The sequence below is a fragment of the Artemia franciscana genome, chromosome 9 (assembly GCF_032884065.1).
Source record: "Artemia franciscana chromosome 9, ASM3288406v1, whole genome shotgun sequence".
NCBI lineage: Eukaryota > Metazoa > Arthropoda > Branchiopoda > Anostraca > Artemiidae > Artemia > Artemia franciscana.
In genome coordinates, this window is record NC_088871.1 from 28,838,740 (window position 1) to 28,855,466 (window position 16,727).

At 33.7% G+C, this 16,727-nt stretch overlaps 1 protein-coding gene across 1 annotated transcript in view; it reads left to right on the forward strand.

Annotated features, from left to right (window-relative positions):
• The window catches only part of LOC136031237 (armadillo repeat-containing protein 8-like), a 49,032-nt gene that overhangs the window by 20,768 nt on the left and 11,537 nt on the right, over nucleotides 1–16,727 (forward strand). The window contains exons 4-8 of the mRNA XM_065710640.1: nucleotides 813–973; nucleotides 2,635–2,797; nucleotides 5,660–5,911; nucleotides 9,819–9,998; nucleotides 13,993–14,202. Of these exons, the coding sequence (XP_065566712.1) occupies nucleotides 813–973; nucleotides 2,635–2,797; nucleotides 5,660–5,911; nucleotides 9,819–9,998; nucleotides 13,993–14,202 (966 nt within the window). The remainder of the gene's footprint in view (nucleotides 1–812; nucleotides 974–2,634; nucleotides 2,798–5,659; nucleotides 5,912–9,818; nucleotides 9,999–13,992; nucleotides 14,203–16,727) is intronic.

Here is a 16,727-nt window from a genome sequence, read left to right on the forward strand (position 1 = left end):
CAGGCCCTTGTAATGTACTTCAGTACCATGCCAATAAAAACTCAACTTTTTTTTATTTTTATGTTCTTTATTTATTTATTTATTATTTTTTTTTTAATTGCAACCTTGTCACTCATCATAATTTCAAAGCATTATTATGTAGTTGGATTATAAACTTTTAAATATTTGAAGAATTCTATATAAAGGGACTATTTAATTTCCTTTGTCACTGTAACTTCCAGTGTATTAAAATCTTTAAAAACTGTTATAGTAATAACACTGATTTTCTTAGTACACCCACTTACTCAACTAAAGTGAAAGAAAAATGTATCGTTCCATGTATCTTCATTTATTTTATAGCTTATTTTTAGGGTGAACATCTTAATCGGGAGATATTTTTATTTAATCGTTAAGGTAATGGAAACAACTGTGGTAAATACAGCTGCTAAAGTAATCGAAGATTTCTTTCAGAAACTGGTAATGGTGGCCCATGCTCATGGCAATAAACGTCCAACAAAGATGGAAATATTTGTACTAGAAAGGAAAATGATGTTTTCCTTTTCTGAGAAACAAGAAGGTTCCTATGATTTATTGATGTTACAACTAAAATCGTATTTCAATATTCATAGTAGACACTTGTGCCGTGGGAAGTTGTCAGCAAACGTGCCCACATACCTGTTTTCCTGTATCTAAAGATTTTGCTGCAACTTTTTACTTTATTCTCAGACCCTATTCACTGTCCAAACAAACTACTGTTTCTGATTGGATCAGAAACTGAGCTATTACCCTACCATTCTTTTTGTTTGTGGTGTTATAGCTGCATTATTTTTCAGGTTAAGATTCTTCAAGAACGTTTTGTTTCAGAGGGTTTGATTCAAGCTCTCTTCCCTTTGCTGTGTTCTGCATATTCAGATGTAGTTCTTGCTGGACTAGATTGTCTAAGCTCTCTTCTCAAGTATCAAGCTCGCACTGCGGTTATACTGGTTTCAGCCGAGTAAGTATACCATTCTATTATACATGCATGCTATGGTAGTATCCTTTACTGCTATCTTTTATCTTTTTTTTTCTCTAATTGATTTTAGTAAATTTATGAAATATCCATTGCTAAATAGAATTTCTTTATATGGTCAGGTTCTGGAGCTATGTGAGCTTTAGAACATATCAGAATAACCTGACTAACGGAAGATTAGACAATATTCAGGTTTTCTAAAGGTAAAACCAGTGCCTTTCTAAGTAGTGGTGTTAATAGGATCCCTTGTTTTTGTGATTCTTTTTTTGGAAGTACCCACCAACCATTGAGAGAGAGGTTTTTGGAACAAAAATCTTCAATCGACAAAGCTGCAAAGTTATGCCAAAGACCCAAGAATATTTATTTCGCCTTGGCCCAACTCGTGTATGATAACCCACAGTGTGGGTAGTAGTGTGGGTCCCACACTACTTCATTTTGTTTAAAAATATCTCCATTAGTGTCTCTGTTAAAGATCTCACGCAAGTTTTTTGAGAGACAGTTGAAGCTAAAAAATTGTCAATATACCAAAAATTAGCTCGTAATGGAGATGCTAGAAAAACTTGTGTGAGCCCATTGTACAATTAGCTTATTAGTTAAGTTTTTTCTCTTAAATGAAATGAACTCAATCTCAAACTTAGCATCTTGAATTAACATTCAGTGTTGGATTCTTTTTATTCAATCGCTGTTAGCATTATATGGAGTGGGTTTTCTTTTATTTCAGTAGTTGGATTCTTATTTGGTTTAGTGGTTGATTTTTTATGGCTCGTTTTTATTTTTATTTTTTACACTGAGGATGGTTGAGCCGAGGTCTCGGTCGAAATATTTGCTTTGTTCTTTCATCTGCACTGGCTGGAAATATTCTTGTTTTTTCTTCCTTATGAGTCTTTTCTTGGCTAGCCAGTGGGGACTCGGATGTTAGTTATATAATAATATGGAATAATATTGAAACAATATGGAAAAATAGCTCCTGGCAGGATTTGTTCCGCTCCTCCTCCCCAGGTGCTTATGTGTGTCTCAATGAACATGATGTAGACTTTTAACTCGTCTTCATTTGCTTTCATCATTAGGATATAAATCAATCTTGAATGGGACCGATTTCGTCGAAATCAGGTTTAACTTCTCTTTCGATTCAAATCAAAACTTAAAATCAGAATAGAGTAATATGCGATAGTCTCTCCCTCGTCCTCTAGATGGATCTGAAAAGAAATATCTTGGAAAGGTGAGAAATTTTGGAAAAAAAACTGATTATTTTGAAAATCATTTTTCTCTCTTTTATAAATCATTCTTTCCGTCACTGACGGTTTTCAGTCTGAAAATATTATACAGAACAGAACTTGACATCTGTGTACTATAGAAACACATTTCCACAGATGATTTTTCCGTTTGAATTTTTTTTTCTTTAATTTCTTCCTTGAATCTTGTATCAAAAAGGATGCCTTCATTCTATGTACAATTACTGATAAAAGTAAGTTTGACGACAAATTTGATAAAAAAAGTCAAGGGTTGTATGTAACCTCCAATGGGCAATTTGTTTGCTTCTTTTCCTCCATTCAGGAAGGGTGTTCCTGAGAATTTGGTTACGGAATTATTTTGTAACCCACTTGTTACTTCTCTATCAGTTTTTTCTCTCTGCTTTCTCTCTACAGAGTTGGAGGCAAACCGTTTTTGGAACATTTGGAGATTTTGCTGTACAAGGACAACCCCTATCCAATTCAGCTCGCTGCTTCCAAAATCATAACATATCTACATCGGCCTGGCTCACTGTCTTCATCGGAACCGATAGTAAAACTCAAAGTGATTCCAACTCTGGTATATTTTTTTCTATATTTCAATTTATTGTAGTATTGCAGATTTTTGCGTATATAGCGTGAGGTACAAGTAACTTTTCGTGTGTATATTGTTTTTAGGTTTCTTTTAAATTGTATTGAAGTAACTATAATGTCTAAAATCAAGAAGTGTGAATATTAGTTTATGAAAAAGAAAAGCATTGTTTAACAAAAAGCTAGAATCTAGGAATATAAACAATCTCTAAACTTATTGCAAGTTCGTTAAACTTATTGCAATTGATTTTTGTAATTTTAAGCGTTTAATGGCCAATTGTAGTTATTAAATCAAACAGTTCGTAGTAACGAACTGTAGTAAGGAACGATCCGGCTCAATAGTAATCGAAACTCTAAAACACGGAATTTTGATACCAATTGTTACAGCAAAAGAATTGCATTTTAGTGCTGATTTTAAACATATAAGTTTCATCAAGTTTAGTCTTACCCATCGAAAGTTATGACCCTGAGAAAATTTGCCCTTTTTTTAGAAAACAGGGGAAAATACCCCATAAAGTCAAATAATCTTAACGAAAATCACACCATCAGATTCAGCGTATCAGAGAATCCATCTGTAGAAGTTTCAAGCTCCTATCTACAAAAATGTGGAATTTTGTATTTTTGCTAGAAGACAGATCATGAATGTGTGTTTATTTGTTTTTTTTTGTATATTTTTTCCAGGGGTGATCGTATCGACCCAGTGGTTCTAGAATGTTGCGAGAGGTCTCATTCTAACGCAAATTAAAAGTTTTAATGCCCTTTTTAAGTGAGGAAAAAATTGGAGGGCACCTATGCCCCCTCCCACGCTCATTTTTTCCCAAAGTTACGGGATCAAAATTTTGAGATAGCCATTTTGTTCAGCATAATCGAAAACCTAATAACTATGTCTTTGGGGACGACTTAATTTTCAATGGAGGAATTTATCATGAGTGAAGCGAATTTCGATGAAGGGGCTGCAAGATTTTCTAGCATTATTTAAAAAAACAATGAGAAAAAAAAAGTTTTTTCAGCTAGAAGTAAGGAGCAACGATCAAGCCTAAAACGAACAGAAATTGTTACGTATATAAGGGGGTTCGTCTCCTTCACGATACCTCGATCTTTACGCTAAAGTATTTCTAGTAATTTCAACAATTTATTCTACGGCCTTTGTGATTCAGGGATCCTTCTTAAAGAATTGGGACAAAATTCAAGCTTTAGTGTAAAGAGCGAGGTATTGACGAGGGGGCGAACACCCTCATATATGCGTAATAAAATTATACAAATATATAAGTTCGCTGCGTAAGTCAACTCGTAAGTTACGCATATTTATTACCAATAAAAACGTTCGAAGAAAAAATAAAAAGTTCTGCTTGCCTTTTTAAGAAACCAAAAATTGAGGGCAAATTAAAAATGCAAGCTTTTTTAACTGCAAGTAACGAGCGACATTAAAACTTAAAACAACAGAAATTATTCCGTATATGAAAGGGGTTGTCCCCTCCTCAACGCCTTGCTCTTTACGCTAAAGTTTTTTATAGTTTTAAATAGTACAACTGTGACAAAGAGTCAAACTTTAGCGTAAAGAGCGAGGCGTTGAGGAGGGGACAACCCTTTTCATATACGGAATAATTTTTGTTAGTTTTAAGTTTTAATGTCGCTCCTTACTTGCAGTTAAAAAAGCTTGCATTTTTAATTTAACTTCTGAATGTTTTTGAATTAATGCATGTTTTGATTTTGGCTTACCGCAGATGAATAATTAAAACGAAATTTGCATATTATTATTATTTTTTTTGGCTAAATGGCTTTCTCATACTTTTGATCGGACGATTTTGATTAAAAAAAAGGGTAAGGAGGCCTATTTGCCCTCAAATTTTTGGTTTCTTAAAAAGGCAAGTAGAACTTTTAATTTTTTTCTTCGAACTTTTTTATTGGTAATGTAACCCTTAGGGTTACATTCTTACACAATTTTACCCTTTCAATCACTGCTTTTCTTAATCAGTTTACTGCCTATTCATGATAGCCCAAAAGTGTTTGTACTAAAACATTTTTTGGCTACAATTGTTAATAAAGTTCCTAGAACTTTCTAGAGCTCCTTGATGATGCATTGTTTTTTCGCTCATTTTATGCTGATTTTCCACACATGTTCTTAAAATTGTCTTTTTTTTTAAATTGAGTTTTTTAATTTTTATTAAAAACTGGGTTTTCCCAATCTTTTAAGACGTATATAACTGTTTGAGTTTCTACCGAGTCAATTTAAAGGGCCAGGTTTCGTTTTTACTGTCCTTGATACTTATAAGAATTAAGGCAAAAAATCAAATTTTAGCAGAAAGGGTGGGGGGTTGAGAAGGGGACAGTCACCCTCATGTATGAAATAATTTTTGTTTTTTAAGTGTTAATGGTGCTCTTTACTTTTATTTGAGAATTTTTATTTTTATTTGATTAAAGTTAAAAATTTTGAAAAAAATTTCTGCCCAAATGTATTCTAAGCTTTTGTAACTTTTGTATCACTTTTGAAACAAGTGAAAGTACTGATATTAAATATCAAAGTATCCATCTTATGCTAGAATTGATTATTAGTATTCTTAATTGAGTGCTAGTTCTTGTCTTCTGTTGAGATTCTTGTTATTTATTTTAGTTGAGGTTTAGGCGTCAAAATTTCCTGAAAGTAACAGTGACGAATCTAGAGTGACATATTAATTAGATTTGTCCGAAGATAGAAATTATGCAAAAGGGGCCTGAACTCTGCGAAGCACTTCACACTTAAACAATTTGATAATCTGATCAAAATTCTGTTTCGATAATACATAGTCTTTTTAGAGTGATTAATAAGTACTCCAACTAAGGGTATGTGATTGATAAGTATTGCTCGTTTTAGGTGAGACTTTGTCATTGTGACCGGACTATAGAAGAGCGTGTGGAAGCTGCTCGAACCCTTTCATATCTGATTGAAAGTGACCCAGAGTTGCAAAGTATTGCTGCAATATGTGACCATTCAATCTCTCATCTCGCCCAGTACCTCAAAGTACCTGTCTTCGATATGGCCAAAGGCTGTGGGAGATATGTAAATGTAGGCCCAAGGACCAATCCTTTAAAAGTGCAAAATGAACTCAGAGATGCAGCTTTTCGAGTAAGAAACTATTGTTGTTACATACTAATTTGTTTTCAAGGAATATTTGGGCAGATGCTGAACTAAATCAAAACGATTGACGATCATGGGAATTGTCAAGTGGGTGACAAATCAATATGACAATAACGGCTTACATTATTAAGTTCGAACTTTCAGGGCAAGTTGTGACGAATTTTGAACTAGCCAGAAGACACTATGTGTATACTTTTCATACCACTTCTACGGTTACTGTAACTAATGGCACTAAGGGCATTAAGTTGAAGCGTTTAGGGAGATTTTCAATTAAATGAAAAAATGTACGCATGCAAGTATTAAAGGGCATATGAGCAATATCGTAGGCAGTGCTGCTCTATCATAGCTAGTAGTGTTATTGATATTTTAAAGGAGCTAATTTGATTGGAAAATTCAAAGTTCTAGTATCTTTTTAAGAGTCAAAGTGACTGGAAGGCAATCAGCCCTCCTCTTTAGCTCTTAATTTTCCAGACATTTCCAATTAAAATTTAAGATTTTGTTCAGCATAGCTGAACGGTCTTGTAACTGTATCTCCAGGGCTGTTGCGTAGGTCAACTCCCCGCAGTTATGCAATTTGCCCATTATATTTAAAAAATAAATGTTGCCTTAAGATTAAATAAAAAGCACTGTGTGTGTTTGCTGATTGCCAATAAGAAATATCAGCAGTATCCCAAGAATGACTGAGGGTATTATGTTTCAACACTTGGGGCTACTTCTGTTACTACTTCTGCTCTTAAAAGTTAACTATTTCAAAAGAGTGTAAGTGTATCCAAGCTTTCAAAGAGCATAGATAGATTTTTTGTGAATCATATTAAGTTTTATTTTTCAGGTCAACTAGAGGAGGTATAAAATTAAACTAAACACTACTATTTGTGTCCAGATTTTAAAAGGGTGTATGTTGTTAAAAATTGCTAAAAAAGTTTCTCCAGCATACAAATAGCAGGCCAAACTATAAATTCTTTAAGAAAAACCGAAAAGATTTAAACTATTATATTTTATTCCTGAAAAGACTATGTCAATATAAAACGAACTGAAATTAATTAAAAAAAAACTTTCCACAAAATAGCATTTCAAGGAAAAGTAAAGAACTCCATAAAGCCAAAAATGAGCGAAATTGGAATCATATAATCTACCAAGCGTAAAACTACCACAAATCAGCATTGATAAATAAATGAAAACCAAAACGAACAGAAATTACTTTAACCAACCGAGTCAAACTCAAAACGAGCAGAAATTATCATTACTAGGGCTCAAAACCCCTATGCCTTCCGTGAGCTAGAATATAATTTGCAGGTTACTGTATTTTTTTTAAATGTTTTCACTTTTATAGTTTTAATAAATCAAATAGTATTAATGTTTTAAAAAATAAACACCAGCCTATATATATATATATATATATATATATATATATATATATATATATATATATATATATATATATATATATATATATATATATATATATATATATATATATATATATATATATATATATATATATATATATATATATATCAAACTGAGTTTTGGAAGGCGATGGTTCAGGTTGCTCCCGCTGCCGCTTATTTTAGCCGATTTCAAAGGGGCTCTTTTTCTTAGCCATGTAAAAGTTGAAATTATACACGGATCAACTATATACATGACGATACGGAATTGGATTTGGCTAAATTTTTGCCTACTTACACGTTACGTTTCTAGAGAATAACAGCCAACTCGGTATTTTGGACTAACTTATAGCAAGCGTCAGACCTGTTATCCGAAAAGTGGTTATGCATATGACTTCTTTTTTAGGTAAATTAACTTTTTATTACCCCAAAAAATGGAGGCGACAGATAAATCAGGATGAACAATTAACACTTCCAGTTATGCTCCTAAGCACTGCGGAATAGCATTTTCAAATTCTTTGTTATATTTGTAGAACCTACCTGGAAATATCACTTGAATCTTGAGTTTGTCCTTAGCTTTATATTCAGAGTAGTACCTATGAAATCTTTGACATTTGGACCACCTGTAATATAGTAGACAGGTGGATATACAACGCCTTCTTAAAATCAGAATAACGTAAGGATATATAACTTGAAGACCTCATATGGGGCCCCCTCTCCACCTTAGCTTTTATTTAAAGACCTTTAATTTGTTCGTAAATCGGTCACATACTAGTTGGAACCACCGGCACATTGATCATCGAATTCACACACCAATGACGTACTGAAAAGGTGACAATTGAGAACCACGAAACTGTGTCGATGCCAGCTGAAGACAATATGCGCATGTGCCAGAAGGGTTTAGTGGCCACCATGTTTAAGGTCATTTATTTCGTAGAAAGGCTGAAATTCAGAACAGTGGTGTAATTTAGTCATGGTTTGAAGCTACAGTGAAGATGAAATCATTTGAACAAAAAATGAATATGATTTTGGAGTTGGTGCTATCTCTAACGCACATCGCAAGTAAAATCAGTCTACTGCATCTGTTAAAACGTTTATGTCAAAAAGGGATAGGCTACATAGGGTTCAGTAGCTTCAGTTTTAATATATAGAATTGTGGATGCTAAAGGCCTGATTTTTGTGAATCTCTGACGCAAGCGATGCTGCTAGGAGGGTATATTTTCCCTCGTGCTGGGAGGTTGTTTCATACACAAGAGAATATGTTCCTGTAAATAAAAATATATTGTGTTCATACCTCCATTTTCTGTTTCGCATATGTATTTTAAATGTTTAGATTTACATAATCTTGACGGTTAAGCACTTAACGCAACTGGTAGACCATTATAACTCTTATGCACTTATAACTGGAAACGCAGCTGTATGAATTCAGGGTAACTCGGAAATCTCTGAAAGTATTAAGGAGCGGTTAAAAATATTACTAAAGTGACTCTAAAAGGGAAAGTTTAATAGAATACAGTTAATCAGAATCATATTAATGGAAGTTTATTGTAAAATACACAGCAGTGGTGGGATTCTTACTTTTGCTTTTTTAAATCTATATTGGCTTCTGTTCGAGTGTCAATTTCTATTTTATGGCTGTTAATTTGGTGCTATCTGTATATGTGCTTGTATCAATTTGCGCATATATATGACTTTTTAAATAAAAGGATTTTTGATATATCGCTCTAATTACTACATATTGAATTTTTTCTGAATTTTTTATTATTATTGCAGTACTCAGTAGTTTATTTAGCATAAATTTATACCTGAAAACAAGGCAAATTATAAGCTTAGATGGACGTGAAGCAGGCATGTGTTATAAGTTGTTTCTAGGACAAGCAGAATATAGATAGCGCTTAAAATAAACTATACTATATTGCTGCTGCTCGTTTTCAGCCCAATTATGAAAACTGGTCTAAATACGCTTTATTTTTGTTCCAGACCCTCCCCCTTCTGTTAGAAATTCTTTATTACCCCCCCCCCCCCTGAGGCTGTATGTACCTATGTATTTTTGGTAAACAGTTTCAGATTTCGTTTACTTAATTATAGCAATGTATATGATTATATTTATGTTGAATATTATGAAATTAAGGCTCCATTAGCTTCACTGATACATTACTGATTTTAATACCAACAATATCTGCCACATGTATGCGCTAGGAATAGCAGCTTTGGGGAGAAGCCATAATTTCAATGGTTATACCTTTCCTATCTTTAATTTTTCTCTTGATGTCATTTTCCTTCAAAAACGCGCTATTCTTTGTGTTAACTAAGCTGAGGAGTGATACGTATTGTAGATAGCCAAATAGATAATTTAGGCCGGTAAATCCATGTCTTCTTTTTCTCTATTGTGTGCTTTTTTCAATGTTAAATATCAAAATAGATCCTCAAACGACAATATTTCCTTTTGAACTCCCCCTCCCCTTCCCGTCAATTAGTTTGTGGTCCATTATTTATAGCTTTTTTTTTAGGCCTTTGCATCATTAGCAGATTCAGATGAAGAAATACGGAAAAGGGTCTTAGAAACAGAGGGCTTAATGCCATCTTTAATGTCAGCTTTAAATGAAGGCTGTAGAGAACTTCACATATCTGCCTTACGTTGTTTATTGTCTATCTCCAGGTCTGTCCAGCAACTCAGAACGACTTTTCAGGTAATTTTTTCTTAGCTTGTATTTTGTGGACAATCTTTGCTATCCAAGTGGATGTTTTAAAATGTGCTGAAACAATTCTTTGAAATTTTAAACTCAGCTTAGATAGCTTGGGCATAACCTCAATATACACAGTGACCAAATTTCAAGAATAGATTCACACAATAGCCCAGAGAGGGAAGTGGTAGAAGAAGTCATGATCACGCATCAATGAGGTTATAAAGAAAAAAAATAAAAAGTCTAAAGCCTTGAGAACATTTTACTATAATGGAAACATCAACAATATTTTCACTTAAAATTCAATACTATCTAGGGATTTTATGTAACAAAATACTAGAAATTTATTATACGCGAGAAACTTGCAAGAAAAAGATTGAGTAGCATAAACCAGGTAAACTTAAGTTCGGAAATTCCATGAAAGTTTATTTTCTGACCTGTCTTTTTTTCTGAACGCGTATCTCTTTCTTCATTTAGTCCATTAAAATTTCTTATGGATAAATTCACCAAGGAAACCTGCTTCATGTACTAATTTGATTCTTTTTTTTTGCATTTAGAGGAAGGATTATGGAGTTAAGAAGAATTTTAAAGAAATTTAATTTCAAGAAATTTAAGTTTATCTTTTCAAAGAGCCTTTTCGAACATTCGAAATTTGTTTCTAATATGTTTTGAAAACGAATGCTTAAAATATAATTTTTGTTTATTAGTTTGGAAAGAAACGTTCCTTGTAAAGCGAGTAATTTACTTCCGACCTTGTCGCTGCTCTTTTAGCTATTTGATCCTGGGAAATCCCTTGCACGACTCGGATCTACCTAACTTTTAGGACTATTTGTCAACTTTTAAATCCAAGCTCTGTCCTATTTTTTTCTTTTTAGAATGTATTTTTTTTGTAATAGTTCTTGATACTTTTCTGATAAATACAGTTTTGTATGGTTATTTGCTCATTGATGACAATTCTTCTTCTTTTTTTATGTAAAGCGAGCAATTGGTGCTATTTTGATCAATAATTGCATATGTTCAAATGGCTTATTGGTGGAAAATTACTGTTCTAGCGATATTTCTGAGTAGATCATTACTGTGTAATCAAACTTAAGAACAATTACGAAATAACACCCTAAAAACTAAGATTTTGGCCAAGATTTCAGCTTATTAATTGTATGGCATACTAACGTTCAGGGCTGAAGGAAAAGGGTAAAATAAATCGATTAAATAAATTCATCGCCACAACTTACTCAGGAGAAACTTTATTTTACAATCAGAGCTGTTCGTGGGGGGGGGTACAGGCAAATGGGGCAGTTTTCCTGGTTGTCGTGGCTTGGAGGGGCGCCATGGCTGGGGAATTGTCCATTTTGATCCGGCTCTTTTGTTTATATTTGAGTCGGGATGGGGGCGCTGTAACCAGTTTTTCCCCGTGCACCAACAACCCTAGGAACTGCTCATTTTCAAATTGAAAAGTTTTTTTTTTCATATTCTTGAAAAACCACCAACGGCTCTGTTTGCAATGATGTTCAGTTTTAGTTTCAAATCGAAAAGTTTTTCCCATATTTTTGAAAAAAAACAAAACCAAAAAACTCTTCGCATTTAGAGTGCAATGCACCTCTAGACTAATATCTGTTCAGTTATTATATCAGATACTGGGAATGTTGCTTGCCTCTCATCTTTAAGAATTAAATAGAAAAAAAAATACTGAAAAAGAAGTTTTCAAAGTCAAGAGCAAGATTAAAACCTAAGATGAGTAGAAATAAAGTCCTATAACAATTCAAACTTAAAACGACCAGAAATTACTGCCAATAAATAAATGAAGTACAAGATAAACAGAAATTAAGCTAAATAATCACATCAAAGATGAAGATAACAGATACTGATGAATAAATAAATCTCTAAATGAGTAGAAATGGAAATGAGTAGTCAAGTGCACCTTAAAACAAACAGGAGCTTGGCTGTTGCTTACCTCCCTCAAACCTGCTAAAGACTATCGTGTCATTTAGGTTTTATTGAGGACTTTCTTTTGAACATTGTAGTTTAATTTGCAGCAATAACAAGTAAAATAAAGTTGCCATAATAATCAATATGACTGCCAAGAAATAATGGAAATAAACTGAATGTATAGTATAGAATGATCGTAATTCCTGGAAATGTTCAAAATTCAAGATTTTAGTGTTACAATTATAAAAGAAAAACGTTCAAAATATATTGGGTTTTCAATAAAGCGCAAATGACGCAATAGCCTTTAGTAGATTTTAGGAAGGGAGAACGGTAGCCTTACTACTGTTTTTAGTAATTTCTGTGCGTTTAAGTTTGGCGTAAAATGTGTGAAGTTTAAGTTTTTACTTATACTCTGTTAAAAATTTATTTATTCTTGTATATCCGTATCTGTTATCTCTGTTGGTGTAATTGTTTATTTTAATTTGTATTCGTTTTCGGTTTCGTGTATTTTAGACAGTATTTCAGGTCGTTTTAAGTTTGAATTATTATAGGACTTTATTTGTGCTCGTCGGGGGTTTTAATAGCGCTAAAATACTCTTCTTGGAAAAAGCTCTGTTTTGGGAACGAAATTGTAATTTATATATGTTTGTTTTTTATTGCCAAAATTTAATTTTTGTTTGATATTATTAATGTTTTTTATTTCTTTTAGTTTTTAGGTCTTCTGCTTAACTGTTAAATGATCTGGATCTATTTAAATTCTTAAGTTGAATTAGGAGCTCTGACCGTTGATTTTGATCATTGAATAAATTTCACTCAATTTGAGATCAATGTTTATGAAGGGTCTTGGACTAAGCTTTTGACTCAGTAGCAATCTCTAGACAATATATTTGAAAGAATTCCTCTTGGATAATGTTCAGAAGGGTATTTAAGGATGAAAATGAAATAAGAGAATAAATATAGAGGTATAGTTCAGCTGTCTGTATTTCTGACTCTTAACTTTTTATTTGAGATTCTAAAGTAAGTATATTATGGTGTGATGAGAAAAAGAGGTCATTTTGACAACCTGAATGTACATAATTGCTTTTGATTCAGTTCTGTATTCTCCATAACATGCCCTGGAAGTTTCAACTTGACACCCTTAGTTGTTCTTCAGATGTTTCACATACACCTGGATCCACGTGGTATCTTTTGATTTAGTTCAATATCTCACTGAACATTCCCCAGAAGTTTCAATTTGATACCCTTGGCCATTCCTGGAATCTTGCAAATTTACTCATTTGACAATCTATAATACACAGTATGTTTCATTTAATTGGACCTTCCCCTTTACATTCCCTGAGAATTTGACTTAGTGCCCTTAGCGGTTTCTTAGACATTCTAGATCCGCCTTTTGACAACCTGGATGCATGTAGCGTTTTTTTTTATTTAGTTCAACATCCCTTTCCAGTACCTTAGAATTTCAACTTAATTCCCTGAACTTTTCCCGAGATTATCCATACACGCCCTTTTGAGGACCTGGTTGCACATAGTTTCTTTTGATTAAGTTCAAATTTTCTCTTAATATTCCCCAAAAATTTTAACTTTATGCACTTGGTAATTCCTGAGATGACGCATAAGCCGCCTCCCACTCCTCCCGTTTTGCGCTACGAAACATATTTTTTAACAACTGCCTATTTGTGTTTTCAGCGAGCATTGTCCCAGGTGCAAAAAGGGACTCAATGTTTAAAGTACAGAACAATGTCATGTTTTCTTGGCAATTTAATTGTGATGGTATTATTGGAAATATCATTACTAGCACAGACATTGTCTAGAGATAATATTACCCTTTACCAATGTTAAAAGATTAGAAATTAGAATTTACTTTAATTGTCCGGCATGAAACCAAACTGTAACTGGGAATCCTAAATTTTTTGGTTATAGACTTGGTTATGGGATCGAGTTAGTTTTAGGACAAAATGTCGATACCCAGTGTCATTTTTTTTTTTTTAAAAGAAGAGAGTCGATCACCCCGAACTCTCCGTGTGCGTAGTTGTGCTTTTAGTATGTCATTTTATTTTGCAAATATTTAATTCAGGATCATTCTGTTTGGCGACCTGTGTTGAATTTGATGATAACAGGAGACGAGGGTGTACAGAAAGCGGCTTCTGGAATACTTTGCAATCTCCTTCTTGAGTTTTCCCCCTCCAAAGAGCCACTTCTTGATAAAGGAGCGTCAAGTCTTTTGGGACGACTTACTGCTTCGTCAGATCCGACGTTACGGTTGAATGGTGTTTGGGCACTTATGGTAAAATTATAATTTACTTTGTACATTATAAGGCACACTCGGTACTGTTATTTAAAGCACTTACCTCAGGAAATATTAGATTTAAAGATCAATATTTTAGTAAAGTCATCTACCTCACCTTGCTGTAATCACAAAATTCGGAGTGCAAAACGAATAGGATGTTAACTATTTAAAATTTCCTTAGAACTCATTCAAAATAATACTGTATTCAAAATATGTGAACACGAAAACTTTCAAACAAAAACCCGTTTTCTGCAGGTGCAAGTAACACAGGATTTTTGAAGCCACAAAATATCCCAAGAAAATTGAGTCAAAAGCCGAAAAGTCATATCAAAGAGAACAAATTCTTCAAAGATATCAAAGAGAGAAACTTTTTGCGAAATGATAAATTCAAATAAGCATTTAGTAGAAAGCAACTACTGCCAACTTTAACAATTCTAAATAATATTTCATTTAAAGACGTAGTCACTAGGTCTTAGATTTTGTACAATTGAAATTTACCGTATCTTTAGCTTTTAAGTAAGGCATTTGAAATAGAAGCTAGGCTATTAGATAGAATAAAGCACTTTTAATGTACTACTTTGTGTACGTTTAACTTGCTACAGTTTAACCTGATTACTCGCTCAGCACCATAAACTTAATATGTTTTTTTTTTCAAATGGTCTGGTTTCACCGTATATAACTATAACTATAAATGTAATCCAGAAATTCTGTCTTTTTATAAATTAATTCGAAAAAAATGTTGGCCACAACGGAAGTTTCTCAAAGAAAATAGAAATCCATATTAAAGCCAAAGACGAACAAAAATAAAGGTATACGATAATTCAAACGAAAAGGAATTATTATCAATTAATGAATGGAAACCAAAACGCAAAGAATTGAAAATGAATAACCATATTAACAGGTAATGAAAGATCTGTACTGACAGATACTTGAGAGGAATGAGTTAACCTTGAAACGAACAGAAATTACAACAAACAGGAGTACGTCCCGAAACAGGAGCGCCTTAAGGAATATTAGTGCAATTACACCAAACAGGAGTGCCCTCTAACCTTGTAAAGGCTTATCGTAATTATATCGTTAAATTATATGTATCGTAATTATCATATATTATTATCAGTTTGTCATAACGTCAACAACAGCACAACAAACATACAATAGATCAAGTCTAATCAAAGCTTACAAAATAAGAGCAGTGCTACCGCTCCCCCTATCTCCCTCTCAAACCCTTTAAATGGCTTGAGTGTCATTTGCATTTCTTTGGAAATAATTAGTGTTTCGAAGATTGTGGTTTTTATGGTACTTGCTATTTACAAGTGACATATAGCAATCGCAATTTCTGTTGGTCTGTCGGTCCCGGTTTTGCTAGTTTGGGCACTTCCAGATAAGCTAGGATGATGAAATTTGGCAGGCGTATCAGGGACCAGACCAGATTAAATTAAAAATAGTCGTTTCCCCGATTTGACCATCTGGGGAGGGGAGAGCGGGGGACGGTTAATTCGGAAAAATTAGAAAAAAGGAGGTATAGTTAACTTACGAACTGGTGATCGGATCTTAATGAAATTTGATATTTAGAAGGATATCGTGTCTCAGAGTATTTTAAATCCCGACCGGATTCAATGACATTGGAAAAGTTGGAGGGGGAAATCTGAATCTTGGAAAATGCTTAGAGTGGAGAGATCGGGATGAAACTTGGTGGGAAAAATAAGCACCAGTCTTAGATACGTGATTGCCATAATGGAATGGATCCGCTCTCTTTTGGGTTGGCTAATTCGCAAAATTAGAAAAAATGACGTATTTTTAACGCACGAACGAGTGATCGGATCTTAATGAAATTTGGTATTTAGAAGGACCTCATAACTCTTATTTTAGAAGATTTAGAAGACCTCTTATTTTAGGTCCCAATCGGATCCAGTGTCATTAGAGTGAGTTGGAGGGGGGAAACCGGATATCTTGGAAAACGCTTAGAGCAGAGAGATTGGGATGAAACTTGGTGGGAAGAATAAGCACGAATCCTAAATACGTGATTGACATAACCGGACCAGATCCGCTCTCTTAGGAGGGATGGGCGGGGGGGGACCTAATTCGGTAATTTGAAAAACTGAAAAAATGTGGTATTTTTAACTTACGAGCGGGTTATCGGATCTTAATGAAATTTGATATTTAGAAGGATATCGTGTCCCAGAGCTCTTATTTTAAATCCCGACTGGATCTGGTGACATTGGGAGAGCTGGAGGGGGAAACCGGAAATCTTGGAAACGCTTAGAGTAGAGGGATTGTAATGAAACTTTGTTGGAAGAAGCTCTTGGCTCTTCCGACCTCGTCACAAGTGACATATGAGCTCTTAGCTCTTGTTATTTGCGGAAGTATTGAGAACAAGAACAACAAAAGGCAAAAAATCACCATGATAATCAAGATTACTGTAAAGAACTAATAAAAGTAATAAAATGTTTGAAATACATCGTGTTTTCAGTGAAGCGCAAATGACGTTATGACCTTCATAAGGTCTAGGGGGCGTTAGTCCT